The sequence below is a fragment of the Cebus imitator genome, unplaced genomic scaffold, assembly GCF_001604975.1.
Source record: "Cebus imitator isolate Cc_AM_T3 unplaced genomic scaffold, Cebus_imitator-1.0 Scaffold99, whole genome shotgun sequence".
In the NCBI taxonomy this organism is placed as follows: Eukaryota; Metazoa; Chordata; class Mammalia; order Primates; family Cebidae; genus Cebus; species Cebus imitator.
Genome location: NW_016107414.1, coordinates 311864 through 329488, shown reverse-complemented (window position 1 = coordinate 329488; position 17625 = coordinate 311864). Strand labels below are relative to the sequence as shown.

The 17625-nt window shown below is 49.7% G+C and overlaps 1 protein-coding gene across 1 annotated transcript in view; it reads right to left on the bottom strand.

Annotated features, from left to right (window-relative positions):
- Positions 1-7790: 7790 nt before the first annotated feature.
- APCDD1L (APC down-regulated 1 like) overlaps positions 7791-17625 on the bottom strand; it is a 55379-nt gene continuing 45544 nt past the window's right edge. Inside the window, exons 3-4 of the mRNA XM_017536542.2 lie at positions 16088-16640; positions 7791-10163 (exon numbers count right to left, since the gene is read on the bottom strand). Coding sequence (XP_017392031.2) covers positions 9399-10163; positions 16088-16640 — 1318 coding nt within the window. The 3' untranslated portion in view covers positions 7791-9398. The remainder of the gene's footprint in view (positions 10164-16087; positions 16641-17625) is intronic.

The window sequence follows — 17625 nt, the reverse complement described above, 5'->3', positions numbered from 1 at the left end:
GCACCAGAAAACAGATCTAAGAGATCGCTTAGGTCAGTGTCCTCATTTTACTGATAAGGAAACTTTTGCCCGGAGAGCTTAAGCACGGGGACCAGCTTGCATGCCAGTGTTTTCCTGTTGCGGGGAAGCATATGCCATCATTGATTTACAAAAGTAGCCACCTCTGTAAATTGCTTCCAGCTTTGAAAGGTGGGTAGATTCTGTCTTTAAGCAGTGCTTGACAGTTCTCCATCTTACAGTGTTACCTTGTTAAAACATTAATGAAAAGAATTTTAACTTCTTTTGGAAAAGTAAGATGGGCAAATGGTAAGACTTTATACAAGACCAAAAGGTACACAGTACAAAGTCAGGTTTCCTTCATCCCTAAATCTATCTTCCTCCAGAGATATTCTGAATTTTCCATGTGTTGACTCTTTCCAGAGATGTCCTATGCACTTATATGTTTGTGTATATACAGCCTTGTATTTTCTTTTTGAGACAGGCTGTCACTCTGTCATCCAGGCTGGAGTGCAGTGGTGTGATCTCGGCTCACTGCAGCCTCCACCTCCCAGGCTCAAGCAATCCTCCCACCTCAGTCTCCTGAGTATCTGGGACCATAGGCATGCACAAGCATGCCTGATTATCTTTTTTTAATGTCTGTAGAGATGAGGTCTCCCTATGTTGCCCAGGCTGGTCTCAAACTCCTGGGCCCAAGCCATCCTCCTGTCTTGGCCATCTGTAGTGTTGCTGGGAGTACGGGCGTGAGCCACTGCACCCAACCAGCTGTGTGTTTTCTACAACAGCACACACTTCCTTCCCTGGTGGGCATGTTCCTTTTTTGACTTTGAACTATATCTTGGAAATCATTTCATGCTAGTCCACATCATTCTTTATGGCTGTATAATTTTCCTCTGAATGCATGCGCCCTTAATTAACCACTCTGTTGAGGTGTGTTGAAGCAGTTTCTAGTCTTGCTGCTAAAGACAGTGCTACAACAAACCCTCCTATAAATGAGGACAAATAGCCCAGAATCAATTTCTAGAGGAGAAATGACTGGGTCAAAGGGTGCCTGCATTTAAAATTTTGTTAGATGGCTTCCACGTTGCCATCCAAAGAGGATGTTCCAATTCATAGTCCTCGCAGGGTCTGCTGCTTTACTCTTTGCCAGCACCTTGCGCCATCTGACTTGATGTTTGCTCACCTGTAAAATGCACATGGTGTCTTCCTTTTAGTTTCTGGTTGTTTGCATGAGGTTGAGCAGTTGTTGATGTATGTAAAGGCCATTTGAAAACACATGAAGACGCAGAGTGAAGTAAGGTCAAGGGGAATAAATGCTTATCTCGCAAAGGGCTGACGGCAGAGCAGCAGAAATGAAGAGGCTAAGGGCACATAGTCATGAATGTGGAAATAGGAATCTACTTTGTTTTACTAACAGGAAAAGTGCTTGCAGCAAAGTGTATAGAAGTGGATTGGGCAGGGGGAAATAACCCTTGCTGGCAGCTACTAGATCTGATTCCTGACTTGTGCTAGCCACCTCACTTGCTCTCATGTGGCTGTGCTCATGGCCTTCTCCCATTCCTGGGGTCCTTTGGACCATGGCCTTCACAGAGTGTGCAGGTGAGGCAAATGTCAGCATCCCAGACCAAGGAGAGCTTCTGTAAGAGGGACTGAAAAATGGTGGCGGTGATTAAAGCGTTAAAATCCAGACCATGAAGGGGTTTTCTGAACAACCCCACAAGGAGCAGTTTTGAAGAAGTGACTACAATGGTTTGCCATTATCTCTGGTTAGTGCATTAGGATACAAAACCTGCTACCTGATCGTTTGCCAAGGAGTAATGGGAGTGACATGCCTCATTAGAAACTGAAAACACCCTCAGAAATTGCACTTGAGAGTCTAGAGTTTTCTTTTTTTCCAAGTAGAACTTTTGTCTCTGTTCTTAGCAATGTTTGCTAAAATCACTTCAAAGAAGAAAACAGTACAAATTTGGAGAAACACAAAATTAGTGTTATGGACTTTCTGAAAAATGTACCTTTATGCCACTTCAAAAAATGCTAAAGAAATGTGTAGGGAAGACAAGAGGCTTTTTAAGTCAAGCCAAGACCCACTGTTAAATTTTAACCCCACCATGCAGTCATATTGTTGGTCCTAAAAGTGCCTCCACACTGGAGAAAATATTCTCCATTAGTAATGAGAAAGCCACCCTAGAATATTCACCCAGCTGATGTGTAAGAAAGGGCTGGCTGCCCACGGCCAGGGCCCTGTCATGCTCCCACTGCTTTTCCTCCTATTTCTCAGAATCTCAGACTCCCGATTGCTCTGTTCTCCCTTGAGTGGGCTGGGCTGCTCTGCTCAGCCCTCTGCGCTCTACCACCCTCGCCTCTCAGAGCATTAGAAACCCCTCTTAACACAGTCTGCCCTTTACTGGATTGAAAGCAATTTGAGGGGAAGTTCAAAGTTTTGTTGTTGTTGGGTTTGGTTTTGTGATGTTTTCAGTTTTTTTTTTTTAACCAAAGTATTTTATGTGCATAATATAAAAAGCCAAACAGCTATAACAGGCTTATAATGAAAAGCAGCAGGTCCACATCGCCCTGGGCTATCTCTTCCCAGAGGTAGCCAGGTTAGCACATTGAACTGTTTCTTCTAATATTAACATCTACATTTCCTAATAATGTGGTTATATTACTTTTTCTTGATTTTTCACTTCTGTATATTATCTATTGATTTCCTCCTAAGGAAGATAGGGATTTAGCTCTAATAATCTTTCTCCCAACCACATCCCAAGCATAGATCTCCTTCTGTCTCCCTTTCAGTCATGTCATAATTTTTGGCTACATCAGTATACTTTTGCATGATTAAGACTACTAAGATGTTGTTTACAGCTATACCTTGGGTATGCTATGATTATATTTCCCTTTTATGTGTAATCCTTTGTTTTCCTGGAGTTACTAAATATTAGTGTTTTGTTTGCTTAGTTTCCTATGTATCTATCATGAATTCAGCCCAGATCCTGATAGAAGTATAAATCCCCTTAGCACAATCACAATACGTCAGGCAATCTTATTTTGATGGTTTTCTTACATCATTCCCGGAGCTCTCTATTCTCCTGCTCCTCTCTGGACTGACTGCTGTCTAAGCCTGCTGCACAGCTCTCATCCCAGGACCTTCACTCACGCTGATCTTCAGAACTCCTTTTGCTCTCTTCTGGATTGGATCCCTTCTTTTCTGGATCTCTAGCTTCCTCTCTCTTGTTTTACTACCTCATTTTGGGGGAGCACATCTTTTAGCAGGTCTCTGAACAAGGAGTATGTGAGACAATTTTTCTGAGAACTTTACGTGCCTGAAATTGTCCCATTCTGCTCTTCCACTTGATTGATAGTTGTACAGGGTATAAAACACAAGGTTTAAATCATTCTGAGGATTTTGGAAGCATTGTTCCACTGATTTCCAGCTTCTAGTGTTGCCTTTAAGAAATTCTAATTCTAATTCTCAATTCTTTTTTTTATTTCTGGGAATACTATTTGACTTTAATTTCCAACCTTCTTTTGATTTTTTTCTGCTGCGATATTTATAATTTTCAAGACATCTTTTCCAGTTATTCTTTGTTTATAGCAACCTGCTCCAAGATGTGTGTGTGTGTGTTCACTGAAGATATTATAGCTCTTTGTTGCTTTGTTCTTTTTTGTTGTTGTTCTGTATTTTTTGCATGTTGTTCTGCTTGAGACCAGAAGTGTTTTGGAATTCAGATTTTTTTTTTTTTGATTTTGGAATATTTGCATTATACTTCCCAGTTGAACATCCTTAATTTGAAAATCCCAAATTCAAAATGCTTCAATGAGCCTTTACTTTGAGTGTTGTGTCACCATTCAAAAAAGGTTTTGGATTTTGGAGCATTTTGGATTTTGAATTTTCATACTGGGGATACTTAACCTGTATCTAAATTTTTATCATGATACCCTGCCCTGGGCTGTCCCTAAGTTCAAAGATTTTTGGGTTAAACTTTTGGTTTCTTACAGTGGTTAGGGATGGGATCTAGGAGTATAATTCCTTTTATACACTTGTAAAATATTTCAAAGATTCCTCCTGGTTTTAGCCCTACTGTTTTTTTGGCTTCTGCCATGCCTAGGACCACCATTTCCTAAGCCCTAGGGGGCATTCATGGCACAAGTGGACTTGCTTCTGAGCTGTGCCCCTTCACCAAACTTTCCACCTTCTGTAATCTCCCATGGGTGATAAATTACCCATCAGCTTTCCAGATTCCAGAATTTTGCTGACATCTCCTATTGGCTATGTTCTTATTTCCTTCTCTGTTTATTAATGTGATCTTGTGCCCTTTAATTCTTTCCCATAATTTCTTGGGACGTCAGAAGGAAGTGGAGCTAAACGCGTGTGTCTGCCCACCCAACTTGGCTGGAAGTTGGGAATGCTTTCCGTCCAAGGCACCCAGCATAGCACCTGGCATATGATGGGTGTTCAGCAAATGTCTGTGAGTCTTTTTACTAAACAGGCAGTTGATTTCACCAGATGTAGTGACCACCTAAGTTTTCGTAATTTTTTTCTCCTGAGGGATTAAAAACAATGCCAAATGTAGGAGTGAGAGTCGTAGGTTATTGATAACCCTTAGGAAATACACACTATATCGCAGGACAAAGACTCATCCTCACTGAGAGTTTGTTTGTTTATTTATTGAGACATAGTGTAGCCCTGTTGCCCAGGCTGGAGGGCAGTGCCACGATCTCGGCTCACTGCAATCTGCACCTCCCGGGTTCAAGTGATTCTCCTGCCTCAGCCTTCTGAGTGGCTGGGATTACAGGTGCCCACCACCACGCCCAGCTAATTTTTGTATTTTTAGAAGAGATGGGGTTTCACTGTGGTGGCCAGGCTGGTCTCAAACTCCTGACCTGATGGTCCACCCACCTTGGCCTCCCAAAGTGCTGGGGTTACAAGTGTGAGCCACTGCCCCTGGCTGAGTTTATTTTTTTTTAAAGCCATTTCTCTTAAAATACATTATTGATTCCATTTGAATTACTATTTGGGGTCTTTCCATAACTGGTGTTGAGGCTGGTTGGCTCCAGGAACCATCAGGTTTCAACCCACTTTATTGATAAAGAAACTGAAGCCGGCAGGGTGGGGGCTGGGAGTGCTGGAGGCTCTAAAGCTAAGAATGGTAAGCCTTGAGTATCTGTGTGACGCTGAGGCTCTCCCAGTCTCCCTAGTCTTTGTGGGATGAGAAGCTTGGGATGGAGTCTCAAGGCACCTCTTAGGGCCCCGTGGCCTTCCGTTTGGGGACCGCAGTGGTCTTCAATGCATTTCTAGAAATATCCTGGCTAGCAGAAAACAGATGTCCTCCGGTTCACAGGTCTGGGTTCTGCTCTGCCCATCTGCTTTAGAAAAAAATTCAGCAACCTCCAAATTCCAAGCCAGTATTTAGAGTGTGTGGGTGTCATCTTGCTGCTTGAATACGGAGTCTCCAACCAGGTCTTGGAACGTGTATTCTTTTAGTATTTATTGACCTCCTACTATGTGCCCAGCACCATTCTAACACTGGGGATCTCTGAAGAACAAGACAGACAAGGACCCTGCTGGCAAGGAGCTCATTCTAGAGGAGAGGGGCTGACAATAGGTAAAAACGAACACACGGGAATATTTTCAGATTTTGGCTACTGACAAATACTGGGATGAAGTGGGCGTTGTCTTTGGGGTGGTCGGGGTGAGGTGGGCAGAACCTTCCAGGTGAGGGAGAGCTGGAACCAAGATCTTGAGAGGGACCAGGTTCCATGGGACTGCAGGAGAGCAAGGAGGCCACTGTGGCTGAGGGGGAGGGTAGCGGCGCCATGTGGGCAGGAGGAGGGTCTGCCTGGAAGCTCAGAAGGGTGTCCTTAGGGAACGTCAACAGGTCAACTGTGCTCATCCTGACATCCATTTGAGGGGATTGTGTGTGTGTGAGAAGGAGCACGCTAGAGGCTGCCCGCCGCTGTTAAGTCCCCCCTGGAAGTGGGAACAGCTCCTTTCTGCTTGGCTCTGGTCTGCGACACTAATGGCTACGAATCAGCCCCGGCCGGCCCTGATGCAGTGCTACATTCTGCGTCAGAAAGCTCCAGCCTCTTGTGCCTGAGTCACCTGTGCCCCAGGAGAGGACGCACAGACTAGGGCCAAGTGCTGGCAGGCCCGCGTCACCAAGCCACATGCTGCTGCTCAGCCTGGTAGCACTGCTGGAAGATTATAAACACGCTTAGAGAAAGGCAAAGAAAGAAGTTCTGAAAACCAGCATCTGTTGGTTAATGGACCTCTGTGGGCTGTATACAATTTCAACTTTTTATTTAGGAAAAAAAAGCCTCATTTGCTCTCCTGGGAGTTTTGTTATGAAATTATCAATTGCATGGGCTTCCCACCCACCCCCCACTTTAAACGTGACTGAACATGCAATAGAGAACATGAATTTTATCTTGCACTAGGCCTCTGGGCTTCCCTCCCCTCTGTGGATGAGAGCGCCCTCACAATTTACATGAAGGGCAGAGACTTACGGGGCAGGAGCAAAGGGCTGGAGGAAGGCTTGGTGCCTGTGGACAGGGGTCGCCTCAGCCCCTCAGCCTCTGAAATGACCCCTTCTTTTATCAGCCCAGAGTCTTGGAAGCCCTGACCTTCTGCCTGGGAGAAAGGGACGGTTGCCCTTCCTTCAGCCTTCACAGTTCCTAGTAGCATCACCTGCCCCCAAACTAACAAGCCCCAGCAACTAGACAGCAACTAAGTCCAATCGAGGGGGTTCAGGAAGCTGTCGTTCTGCCGAATACACTCCTCCTCAGTAGGGATGGCTCATGCCTCATCCCTCAAGGCAACGCTAAATTGCCTTCCCCAACTAAAATCAAGGAATTCCATTCCCTCCAGGAGTCAGGAGGACACCCCAAGCCCGCATGCTGTGAAATAGCAGCCCGGATCTCAGGCTCTGGAGCCTACCCCTTCTCCTCTCTGTGCCTTAGTGTCCTCGAGTGTAAGATGCAAAGACTGACACCCCTCTCACTGACCTGGAGGATGGAGGTGGCCCGTTCACGGGTTTCAGTGTGAGGCTTAACAGGGATCACCGGCATTTGCTGAGTCAGCCATATTTATCAAAGGGCTTTCTACAATGCACTAGGCACACCGGACGCTTGATCGCAGTAAGTTAGAACCCAGTTGTTTTCCTTGGAGCTTACGTTCTAGGCAAATAAGTTCACTTCCAACAATGATCTCTTTTCATGACAAAGACCGCACAACTGTGATGCAACGGAATGACAGACCAGGGAAAAGGGGCTGCTCTTTGGGATGGGAATGGTGACATCTTCAGGAGGTGACATCTGGTCTGAGACTTGATTGAAAAGAAAGAGCTAAGCTTCTGAAGGTCTGGGGAAGAGATGTTAACCAAAAGGCAGAGCTTGTACAAAGGCCCCGAGGCACCGACATCTCCTGTGACCAAGAAACAGAGAAGGCCCAGTCTGCCAGGTGTGGGGAGGCGTGGGGAGGCATGGGGGGTGTGGCTGAATCTTGCCGGCAACAGGAGCAGGAAGTTGGGCTTTATTCTGAGTGCAGTGGAAGCCCCTGGGGGCTTTTCAGAGGGGCAGGCAGTGGCATTCGAGAACAGAGAGAGCTGGGTTTATCTCCATCGGTTTAGCCCCTGAGGGGTTTTCAGAGGGGCAGGCAGTGTGGCATGCGAGCAGAACGGAGAGAGCTGGGTTCACCTCCATTGGTTTTATTCTCTTTCACACATTCTCTGGAAGACACTCCACTTCCTTTCTTTAGAACCATAATCCCCTTGATTGACTTTAATAACCAGCAATAACATTTTTCAGGCTGTTTAATTTTATTAAAAGATTCAAATTTGATGATAAATGGTGGCATGGTTGCTTCAAGCCTCGGATACAAGACCTGCTCAGCCGTGGACACATCATCTACACCCACTGCCGTCTCCCCCAGAAGCTCCCCCACCCCGATGTAGTCTAGGACCGTAAATAATGTAATTATTTCTTATAACTTGGTAAATATAACAGGAAGACACATAGCTGGCTGAGACCTACAGAGAATATTAACTTGGTAGGCTTCTTTTTTTTTTTTTTTTTTTTAAAGAAGAATGGGTAATAAGTGGGAGCATTTTCAGCGGACTGATTGAACCCCATACAGTCTCAGGGAAGACAAGGGCTTCCCTCTGAAAGCATCATTAACCTCACAGACAATTGTTCAAAATCTGTGATTACAGCTAGAGGTAGAGATCAGGAGGAGGAAGGAGGGGTGAGTCATCAGCCCCCAGTCCTGAAAACCCTTGGGCCCACCCAGATGCCAGTTAATTTCACAGTGCACAGATGAGGCCCTGGGAACACGGGCAGAGTCCCTGGAGGGGCACAGTCTGTCCCCACTATGATGACAGTCCTCTCTGTGCAGGACACTAATATATTAGGACCATGGCAAGGAGGCTGCGCAAGGTGGAGCTGCCCAGATGTTGCCATGTGGCCTGACGACCCCGACCTCTCCCCTAGGATGGGCCTAAAGATACACATCTCGAGGTTCTCTTCCTTTGTCAGGCAAGCACAGGGAGTCTTGGCAACCGAGGACAGCTGGGCAGGGCGAAATGCAGAAGACATGCCCCCAGCAGCCAGCCTGGTGCACGCTGGTGTTCTTGTGGGCCAGGGAGGCTCAGAAGCCGCAGGTTGCTCTGGGGAGACCACACTTCCCAGCTCAGATGGGAGTCCTCTTCACTCTCATGCTGGCCCGGGAGAGCTGGATTTATCCACACACAGTGCTGGCAGCTTGAGGTCTAACTCGCAGAAGCACAGGCAGATGTAGGCAAATGCCAGCAATGAGGACTCAGGAAAGCTGAGCTGCCCCCAAAGACACAAGCCCTTCACTAGAAAGCTGAGAAGTACTGAAAGCCCAAAGTGGCATCTTTAATTCATGGCACCACTTAGAGATTGTATTGCTAAATTGGAATTAATAATCTTTCAACAACAGCCTACAGACTTGGCAGCGCAGTTGGCCCCATCGCGAGGCAGAACCTAAGGGTCTCCTTTTGCTCCCATCTTAGAATCCCAAGGGTCAGGACGGGAAGACCTGTGGGGAGCGTGGGATGGTCCCCTGCCTGCACCTGTCGGAAGCTGCCAAGGATGAGAAGAGTAGAAAATTGGGAGTGATCTTTAGAAACACACGTAGCAATGAACATCGCTGCTGCATCCAAGCACGAGGCTGGGGACCCGGGTCGCGGGATGTGGCATAGCCTTTGCAGGTGTGGAGCTCATGGCCTGAACCACGTGGGGCGTAGGCACAGTGTGGAAGCAGGGGGGCTGTGCATCGTCCATGACAGAGCAGAGGAGCATGGGTCCTTCCCTACAGCTGCCAGGAGGGAGCCTGAATGGTCAGATGGGCATCCAGAGCCACCATCCTGATGTGAAGTCCACTGTCATAGCCAGTGGAGGAAGGCCAGCCCTAGAACTAGGGGCAGAAGCGGGAGGGGGGCTACGCGAAGGCCCCCTGTGCTGGAGTGCTTTTGCAGCAATGGGCTGTGCTGTGGGGGCCTGTAGGAGCTGGGGGTCTCCCCACCGCAGAGCACCAGGGGTGCTTGGTAGGAGGTGGGGCGTTTCTCTGGGGTATCGGGACTTGACCCATCGGTGGGCCTTTGTCCAATGAAGAGCAGGCTTCGCCCGAGGGGGTCTTGCTCCATCTTGAAGAGCTCATACTCCACGTGTGGGAGCCGGATGCCCAGTGGCAGGCACCCGTTGGTGGCTGTGACATCCCGCTCAGAGCCCACAGACCAGACCCCCGGGCCCCCGCAGCTACTTGGCTCTGAGAAGTTGAGCATGGCTGTGGTGACCTGGTCCATAGGGGTCACATGGGCCCGTGTGACCTCAAACACCAGCTCGGTGCCACCGCGGACCCTGGTGGATGGCGTGCCCCTGGTGTAGCGGCCAGCGGCATACATGGTGAAGGTGGGCTGCCGGCAGGCGGGGTCTGAGAAGTGGTGGTAATACCCTTCCCAGGAGCGGCTGCGCCCATGGAAAGCGAAGACCCGGGTGAGGAACAGGACCGCTGGGTGCGCCTCGCACCCCGAGCTGACCCACCGGCCGCCCAGGCGAAGGGGCAGGGCCAGCAAGGGCGGCAGCACCGGTGGGTGGTGCACATCGGAGTGGGCAATGAGGCCACAGGCCGGGCATGGCTGCGCATGGTGCTGGCAAAAGACAAACAGAAAAACAGTGGTTGTCTCCCATGGCGAAGTTGGGGTGCAGCCTGGAAAGGAACCCCAGTTCTGTAGGGGTGTCAAGGCAGGCTGAGGCACAGCCTAGACCTCCCTCCTTTCTCTCCCCATTCTCTGCCTTCAGCCAGGATGGCTTATTTGCTATCCTTTGATGGAGGTCAGCCCCAGCCTCCCCAGGCCTTGGTTCTCCTGCTGTCCCTTCCACCTGGAACTCCCTGCCAGCTCCTTGTCACCCCTTAGGTCTCAGCCCCGCACCAGAGGGAGCTGTCCCGAATGCCCCCATGTAAGGTGGGCCTCAGGGCTGCCCCGTCACCCTCAACTTCCTCATTCCACCCCCTAAGACTCTCCTCTCTACTCCTCACTCCTCATCAGACTGTAACGCATTATGCCTTATGGTTCTGAAAAGCCCTAGAAAACCAGGACCGTCTCTCTGCGCTCCCCACCCCCACCGCACAGGGCTTGGCTCACAGCAAGCACACATTTGTTGTATGAATAAATGAGAAATGAAGGGAAGCACAGGTGGGCCTTCATCTTGGACCTGAGAGAAGTTGTCCTTGCTCATGCCCGGTCTGCTTGGTCCTGGAATTTGACCATTAAAGTTGATCTTTTTCCCATCTCACCCTTCTAGATATTTCCAAAGTGCTAAGCACTTACTGGGCAACTGGTATATGTTGTAGCTAAGGACATTGAGACCCAGAGGGCCAGCTGGGCTGACCAGGTTGTCCAGCCTGGAAGTGGCAGAGACCAGCTGAAATGCAGCCTGGCTTATGCCTGGCTGTCTGAGCCCCGACTCTAACCTGCCAAAAGGCTCATAGCAGGTTACATCTTCCCTATATTTTTGCTTTAGAAATCTCACAGTGGAAAGCGAGCATCACTTGCTCTACCTACCCTATGGAAAGTGAATATGGCAACAAGGATCAAAGTCATCAAAATATTTCTGGGCTGGGTGCGGTGGCTCACACCTGCAATCCCAGCATTTTGGGAGGCCAAGGTGGGTGGATCACTTGAGGTCAGGACTTTAAGACCAGCCTGACCAACATGGTGAAACCCCGTCTGTAGTAAAAATACAAAAATTAGCCAGGTGTGGTGGCACACACCTGTAATCCCAGCTACTTGGGAGACTGAGGCAGGAAAATTGCTTGAACCTGAGAGGTGGAGGTTGCAGTGAGCCGAGATTATACCATTGCACTCCAGCCTGGGGGACACAGCAAGACACCTTCTCAGAAACAACAACAACAACAAAACAACCAATTATGTCTTTGGAAGCCCATTGCTTAAGTCTGTGGAAAGGAGATAGTTGAAAACTCGTAAAGAGCTGTGGCTCAAAGATATTCATTCCCATGTTATTTGTTATGGGGAAAACCAGCCACACCCTCACTTGTCCCAGGCTATGAGTTGGTTTTCCTCTATCTTTGCCCTTATTTACAGTTGTTTCTGCCTTACAAACGCTAATGAGCTGGGTTTACAGTAAAACATGTCAACAGGAAACAGATGCTAAACCAAATTGCGTGGGAGTAGTTAGTCTGCATTTTGGAGTGAAAAAGCTCAGTAGATGCCAAAAAGGAGCCAGATACAGACTTCTTGCTTCTTTTTCCTTCTCCTTCTTCTTTTCTTTCTCCTCCTTCTCCTCCTCCTCCTCTTCCTCCTCCTCCTCCTCTTCCTCTTCCTCCTCCTCCTCTTCTTCCTCTTCCTTCCCCTCCTCCTCCTCCTCTTCCATTTCCTCCTCCTCCTCCTCTTTTTCCTCTTCCTTCCCCTCCTCCTCCTCCTCTTCCTTTTCCTCCTCCTCCTCTTCTTCCTCTTCCTTCCCCTCCTCCTCCTCCTCTTCCTCCTCCTCCTCCTCTTCTTCTTCCTCTTCCTCCTGCTCCTCCTCTTCTTCCTCTTCCTTCTCCTCCTCCTCCTCTTCTTCCTCCTCTCCTCCTCCTCCTCCTTGTCCTTCTTTCTCTTCTTCTCCTTCTTCTTCTTACTTTATTTCTAAAAAGAAGCTGCTGCCCAGACTTTAGTCCAGAGCACCATTCTGGAAGGTAAATGGCCTTGGAACTTGTCAAAGCTGATGTGGGAACAAGAAAACGTCTCCTGCTGTTGCCATTCCAGGAGGAAACTTAGAGTTGGGGTCTAGGCAGGACAGGCACAGGAAGGGTGCATTTTGAGAAATCAGCTCCAATATATCTTTTTCTTGCAAAAAACACAAAAGATTTCCACAGAGCACTGCTGAGTGAGTTTCATGCCAAACAAGTGGCCTTTAGAAGTTCTGGTTTAGAAAGAAAATATTGAATGATTGAGAACAGTTTTTTTTGGGGGTGGTGTATCACATTTTATAAGTTCTTATTATTTCTATAATGAACCTTAAGTTTCCTTGATTTATATAATATGGGAGAGCATATTGGCTTTGGTATAGGGATTTGGGCCCAGAGAGTTTGACAGTTCTCTGAAATGCTAGCAAATGGCTGCAGAAATGTTTGTGACGGGAGCAAGCAAGCTTGCTGGAGTTAGCTGGAGTGATGGTGGTTGGGATGCTGGCTGACAAGAGTGTAACTTTGGCATTTTAACCCACATTCCCATGGCTGTCACGATCATGTATATTGAGAGGACATAATGCATTAAAGCAAAATAATCCCAGAGCTATCCGTCCTCACCACAAAAGACAAACAAACAAAAAGATATTCTCTGCAGATAGGACATTTGGGGATGCTAGTTGGCAAGTGGTTTTCTGCAGAGCAGAAACAAATTGAGAACCAGCCAACTTTTAAGGTGAAAGAGGGGTGAGAAAAGGAATTTCCTTCTCTGGTGCTGTTGAAGGTGGGGAAACAACGTCCCTGTCTCCATCGGAAATCTTCTGGGCATCTTTCTGCAGAGGTCTGGAGTCTCACACGTTAATGAACAAGGCCCCCAGCCGGCAGAATTCACACTTGTGCAGAAACCAAACTCTTACTGGTTTAAGCCTGTTACATAAAGTTATTTCTCAAACAGCACATAACAGTTGCTAATTAACCCCCAGAGGTAACACCAGGCTCAGATGATTTTGGTCAAGTGGTGGCTGATTGATTGGGATTCTATATCCAGGCAATGAATTTAGGGATCAAATTGGTTTTAAATTAGCTTCTAAAAATCTTCATGTTTACCGTCTAGTTGGGCCGTGGGCAAGGCGTGGGCCCAGAGAGCTTAAGGCAACAACTGATTCGTGACTTGGGCATTACTCTGCAGCAGTTCCTTCTTTGAAATTATCTGTCTTTTCTTTCTTTTTCTTTTTTTTTTTCCCAAGGAGAGGGGCCATTGGTGAGTGGACCTTTAATTTAATGTCTGTACATCTGGCACTGTGCATCTCTGCATATATTTCTGTGTGTTTTACTTCTCAATCACATTTCAGGCTGGACTGGCCACTGGGCTTGGCCAGGCAGCAGGGAGGGCAGGGACAGTCATGACCCCAGAGTCCAGCCTGGGGATGAATGAAATTGTCAGCCCCCGCAGCCCCTGGGCTCTGTCCTCTCCACATTCAGAGCAGCTTCCCCTCCTAATGAGGTAGGTAGTAGGGGTCAATAATCAACTCACCACTAGCGCCTTCTCTGAACGAGGTAGGATTAGCACCAGAGCAGCCTAGAACACTGGTGGCCAAAAAGGGAATAATTTGAGGGCATAAAAAGAATTCTGAGGCTGATTTTCTGATTATAAGAACTTCAAGTCACGCTCTTTCTCTGCTGCCCAGATCCTACGTTTGGAGGAGGGAGTGGGGGAAGAGGAGGAAGGTAGACAGGCTTCGGGTCTGTCTGATCCACAGTGCTCCTGCGTTGGAACAGTGACAAGTGGCTGCTCCCAGGGGAGAGAAGTTGCCTCATCTGGTTTAGTTCCTTGAGTGTCTAGTACACGGTAGGCAACAAATACATGCTGAATAACATGAAGATGGCCTGAGGGCTCCAAGAGGACTTCATGAGATGCTGAACTCATCCATCCATCCATCCATCCCCATTCATCCATTCTCCCTTCCATCTGCTCAAGAAGTATGCATTAGGTGCCTTGTACAGAAGTTTTTGTTTTTTTTTTGAGACAGAGTCTTGCTCTGTCACCCAGGCTGGAGTGCAGTGGTGTGGTCTTGGCTCACTGCAGCCTCTGCCTCCTGAGTTCAAGTGATTCTCCTGCCTCAGCCTATGAGTAGCTGGGACTACAGGTGCTCCCCACCATGCCCAGCTAATTTTTGTATTTTTAGTAGAGACAGGTTTCACCAGGTTGGCCAGGATGGTCTCGATCTCTCGACTTCATGACCCGCCCACCTTGGCCTCCCGAAGTGCTGGGATTACAGGTGTGAGCCACGGTGCCTGGCCCAGAAGTTTTTAATTTGGAATGCTAACCTCAACTTCATTTTCACTACCTTTAAACGAATAAAAGTTCACATTTCTTCTCATTGTAAATGTAGGCAACAAGCCCCAGTAGCATCAGCAGAACCCTTGACTTTGTCACCAGTATCACGCCATCAGCATTGTGGGTACTGTGGATGCTAGTTGGTAACTTAGGGCAAGTGGTTTTCTGCAGAGCAGAAACAAATTGAGAACCAGCAAACTTTTATGGTGAAAGAGGGGTGAGAAAAGACATTTCCTCTCTGGTGCTTTTGAAGGTGATGCAACAAGGTTTAAAACATGATTTGCTGTCATCCCTGCTTTGAAATGAGGGCAAATAAAGAATTCATATTTGTCATTTTTCTATATCACAAATTAATGTTTTAAGACTTGGGCAACTGTTTTAATAGAATTGGTTTTCATTTAAATCCATGTATTTTCCCCTTTGCTTTTAAAAACAGATTTTCTGAGGAGGGGTCCTAGGCTTCCCCCAGCCACTGGAGGGGTCTCGGACACTGGGAAGGTCCTAGGTCCCCACCCTTTAAAAGCCAGGCTCTAAGCTATGTGCCAGAGCCATTACAAAGATAAAGTCGCATTTCTGCCTGTTTCCTCATCAGGCGGAAAAATAAATAAATAAAGTGTGTGTGTGTAAGGGGGGGTGGGGAGGCTACTAGATTCTCCCCAAATTAGGACGGTATGTGTGCAGTGGCTTCATCTAAAATCTAGATTAATCAGCTTAAATGAAATTTGTGTTGGATTCTAGGGGGACATGTCAAAGAGAGGGTGGTTCCCTTTAGAGTGGGGCCTCCCCACACCCTGGCCAGCTGCTGGCAATGCAGAACCCTGGGCTCCACCCAGGCCTGCCAGGTCCCTCTCGGCCCTCTCACAAGAAGCCCAGGCCGTGTGACCTCACCGTCTAGTATGGGAGTGGGCAGGGGACGGTGCCCCAGTGGCTCTGCTGCTAGGTCAGCGTGAGGCTCGCACGAGATTTCAAGGGGGTGGCCTCTGGGCTGGTGTGCGCGGCCCCAGCAGAGCCCTGGAGGAAAGCTGCCCTCTCCCTAATTCATCCACTCGCATTTACTGGTCCTGATTGTAGGCCTGATGGCTTGCTCCTTGTGAAGGACCTAGCTAGCGCCAGAGAGAGAAGCAATAAACAAGTCACCAACAGAGCCTCAGAGCAGGCAGAGAGCTGGCAAGGTCACTCGTGGGAAACGGGGAAGGGCAGAATGGAGACTGGAGCAGAAATTTCAGCTGAGAACCAAGGGAGGGACACCCGCCCAAGACTCTATGCCCAGCAGGGGCAGAAATGAGATCCTGCAGTGCCCATGAGGCCAGGGGCTGGAGAGGACTAGAGTGGGAAGGCCTACCAGAGGCCCGCCAGCCTTGTCAAGGCTGAGACAAGACGTTTCCAGCAGCGGGAACAGGGCGCGTCAGTGTCCTGAGGCACGCGGACCAGAGTGGGAAGGGGCGGTGACGAGAGCCGGGCAGCTGGAGCCCTGGCCAGGCCCAGATCGTGCGGCGCTGCGGGGCTGGGCTCCGAGCTCGCCCCCACCCCCGAGGCCCCCCACTCACCAGTGCGCTCTGCAGCGGGTGCTGGTAGCCGGTGGGCCGGTAGTGCCGCCTCTGGGCCGGGTCGGTGTGGATGTCCCCCAGGTACAGCTCCTCCACCAGCCGGGGTGCCGCCCCGGGCTGCGGCTGCAGGCGGCGCTGCACGCGGACCAGGCTGAGCTCGTGCATGGTGAGGCCCAGCGCCTCCAGGCAGTCCGCCGGGGCCCGGGCGCTCCGCAGCTCGTACAGCGCCCCCAGCCGCCAGGCCCGGGCCGGGGGCAGCCGCCGCATGCAGTCCCGGCCGGCGCGGGTCTGGTTGAGACGCCCGGTGACGTCGAGCAGGGCCCGGCGGCTGTGGAAGACGATGCCCACCTTGTGCAGGTGGTAGTCGGCCTCGGTGGCGCCCCGGGTGACCCAGGAGGCCCGGCGCAGGCGGACTTTGCCCTTGACGAGCAGCGAGTGGGCAGGCTCCCGGCAGAAGGGGTCCTCGTAGTAGAACTGGTGGGCTCGGAAGAGCCGGCTGGGGTAGAAGGTGTAGGCGCGGGTCAGGAACTCTGGTCCTGGGCGCACCTCGCAGCTGCAGGGGTGGGAGGAGACGGGCTGGGTGCGGAGGGAACAGCGCGCCGCGAGCCCCTCTCCCCTCTGGGCTGCGCTCCGTCCTCCCCCCAGCCTCCTCCCCACTTAGGCCCGGGCCCCTCACTGCCCTCAGTCAGCCACCCTTGGGGCTGGGGGCCTTGCTCTGCACGCCTCATGGCCTGAACACAAGCCTTCTAATTCGTTCTCCTTTCATTCAATCCGAATTGCCCTACTGGAGGCCCTTTTGCAGCCATCTGGAGACCCACTGGCCCGGGAGCTTGGCTGGGGGTGGGGTGGGGGGGTAGGGAGGAAGAGGGGAAAGGGAACAGACAGCAACCACACACAAGGGGACCGGGAAACATAGCCACCCCTAGCGGGGTGCATGGAGGGGGGGTGAGCAGTGATGAGGAGTGACGGTGGCCCGTCCCGTCTCCCCTGTCCCCGGCTTCTTTAGGTTCACTCCTCTGACCTGGTCTCATCCTTGCCTGTGACAGGGCTTGTAGACAGAAACCAGGAGTTGGCAAACATTTTCTGTAAAGGGCTGGATAATAAATATTTCTGTTTTTGTGGGCTGGATGGTTTCTGCTGCAACCACTCAAAGCTGCCATTGTAGAGCTAATGCATCTATAGATGATATGTACATGAAAGGGCATGGCTGTGTGCCAATAAAGCTTTATTTACAAAATGGGAAGTGGGCTGGACTTGGGCCAGACTCTATTTGCTGGTGATGCAGGCAGATCCAGGGGAAGGGGTTGGAGGGAAAAGAAAGAGAAATGACCCCTATACCCACAGTCATCTCTGGGATGGGGCAGAGGAGGCCTCTGGGACTTCCCACTGAGGGTGCAGGTGGGGTGAGTGGTGGATGAATTCAGGGGAGGCGCCCTCCTCATGATTTTACTCTAAACAGGTACTGCCTTGCACTGCTGTTTTCCCTTCCTCTCTCCCTCCCTCCTTCCTTCCTTCCTTCCTTCCTTCCTTCCTTCCTT